The sequence below is a fragment of the Malurus melanocephalus genome, unplaced genomic scaffold, assembly GCF_030028575.1.
Source record: "Malurus melanocephalus ecotype Western Australia unplaced genomic scaffold, MMel_1.1 scaffold_977, whole genome shotgun sequence".
Lineage (NCBI taxonomy): Eukaryota > Metazoa > Chordata > Aves > Passeriformes > Maluridae > Malurus > Malurus melanocephalus.
In genome coordinates, this window is record NW_026624209.1 from 120640 (window position 1) to 122981 (window position 2342).

Here is a 2342-nt window from a genome sequence, read left to right on the forward strand (position 1 = left end):
CAGGATTCCCAGCCCACCCCTGGGTGCTGAAGGTCAGTTCTGTGCTCTGGGGTGGGCCCTGCCTAATGAGAACACAGGGAGCTCTTGCAGACCTATTTTTCCACAGAAAGCCAGAAACACAAGAGCTGTGAACTCATTTGGCTTCCCAGCAATTTTATTACTTTCCTTAATTGCTTTGCTCAGCCTCTGATGATTCCAGAGCTCCCAAACTCCTTTTTAACCCATTAACCAGTTTTGTCTCCAAYTGGAGCAGTAATTAGGGAAAAGCTGCTCCTGCTTATTCCATTCCTCACATCCTGATTTAGATCCCAGCAGCAGCCTGACCTCAACCATCTCAGTATTCTCTTCTTGGTTATTTTCTCATTCCCAGAATTTCTAAAAACTAAAAATGCTGTAGGAAGATTTCACCTTTTTCCATGTAAAAATGTCATTTCACTTCCTCATAGTTTTCCCTTTGACTTCAGCACAGGAATTTCCTTCAAGCCTCATAAAAACTCTCTTCATGAAAAGCTGCACTTGCCATGATCAAATTAATGGAGCTCAGGAATGCAGATTTTAATTAAAATTGCTCATGTAATTTTATAAAAATCTGAAGGATTATCAGCCATCTGTTCTTTAGGAGATTATTTTTTCAAAATAAAAATYATACAAATTTCAGTGAAAACACAGCACCAAAACTAGAAAATATGCATTAGCAACAACGTTAGTTTAGAAAAATTACCAAAATTACCAAAATAAATCCTGCCAGGATTTAAGGGTCTAAAACAATTACCTTGTTTATTATAGCTCGAGCTTCACTGGCAAAATCCCGGGAACAAACTTCCAARTGGAATATTTTCCCACAGTTTGAGACACAGGCTCCTAAAAGCTGACAACAGAAAGAAACTTGGGAAAAATGCAGGATGAAAGTGGGAATAATCCACAATAAAAGATTCAGCACGGAATGAAAAATCCAGAAAAAAAAGTTCAGCTGGGTATTCTGATCTCCAGAGCAGCAAGGAGTGATGAAGGTATTAATTAATTGATTGGTAAATATTTAATTGCTGCATTCTTTGTTGGGAAATGAGATGATTTACTCACTGTGAGTGCTTGCAAAGCCACGTGGGGAACTTTGTGATTCACTCTCTTCATGATGGCTTTAAGGCAGTCCTTGGCTCTGCAGAGGAACAAAGAAATGGAGAATAAATGGGAGTGACAGGAGCTGAACGAGGAATGAGCCCAAAGCTCCACCAAAACYGAGCCTGGTGAACAAAAATGTCACCCAACCTGAACTGTGCAGGGCTGGGCTGACACTGAACCACTGAACAATTTGTTTATGCTGTGCTGGACTGGGAAAGATTCCCCTTTTTTCTCCAGCATTCTGTATCCATTTCCATAAAATTCCATTTTTCCCCCAGCATTCTGTATCCATTCCTATAAAATTCTCATTTTTTCTCCAGCATTCTGTACCTATTTCCATAAAATTCCCCTTTTTCTCTGGCATTCTCTATCCATTCTTATAAAATCCCCTTTTTTTCCCGGGCATTCTGTATCCATTCCCATTAAATTCCCTTTTCCCCCAGCATTCTGCATTCATTCCCATAAAATTCCCTTTCTTCCCTGCATTCTCTATCCATTCCCATAAAATTCCCTTTTCCCCCTGCATTCTGTATCCTTTCCCATTAAATTCCCTTTTTTTCCCTGGCATTCTGCATCCATTCTTATAAAATTCCCTTTTTTCCCTGGCATTCTGTATCCATTCCCATAAAATTCCCTTTTTCCTATGGCTTTCTCTATCCATTCTTATAAAAGTCACTTTTTTTCCCTGGCATTCGGTATCCATTTCCATAAAAATCCCTTTTTCCCCAGCATTCTGCATCCGTTTCCATAAAATTCCCTTTTTCCCTGCATTCTGTATCCATTCTTATAAAATTTCCTTTTTCCTATGGCTTTCTCTATCTATTCTCACAAAATTCCCTTTTTCCTCTGGCATTCTGCATCCATTTCCATAAAATTCCCTTTACCCCCAGTATTCTGTATCCATTTCCATAAAATTCCCTTTTTCCTATGGCTTTCTCTATCCATTCTTATAAAAGTCACTTTTTTTCCCTGGCATTCTGCATCCATTCCCATAAAATTCCCTTTTTCCCAGCATTCTGTACCCATTTCCATAATATTCCCCTTTCTCCCTGGCATTCTATATCTATTCTCACAAAATCCCCTTTTTCCCCTGGCATTCTGTATCCATTCCCATAAAATTCCCTTTTCCCCCTGCATTCTATATCCCATAAAATTCCCTTTTCCCCCTGCATTCTATATCCCATAAAATTCCCTTTTTTCCCTGCATTCTCCATCCATTCCCA

At 39.2% G+C, this 2342-nt stretch overlaps 1 protein-coding gene across 3 annotated transcripts in view; it reads right to left on the bottom strand.

Annotated features, from left to right (window-relative positions):
• Window positions 1-2342, bottom strand: part of STAM2 (signal transducing adaptor molecule 2) — an 18713-nt gene that overhangs the window by 14164 nt on the left and 2207 nt on the right. For all 3 annotated transcript variants that reach the window (XM_057386502.1, XM_057386500.1, XM_057386501.1), the window contains exons 2-3: window positions 1081-1156; window positions 773-868 (exon numbers count right to left, since the gene is read on the bottom strand). In XM_057386502.1, the coding sequence (XP_057242485.1) occupies window positions 773-868; window positions 1081-1156 (172 nt within the window). The remainder of the gene's footprint in view (window positions 1-772; window positions 869-1080; window positions 1157-2342) is intronic.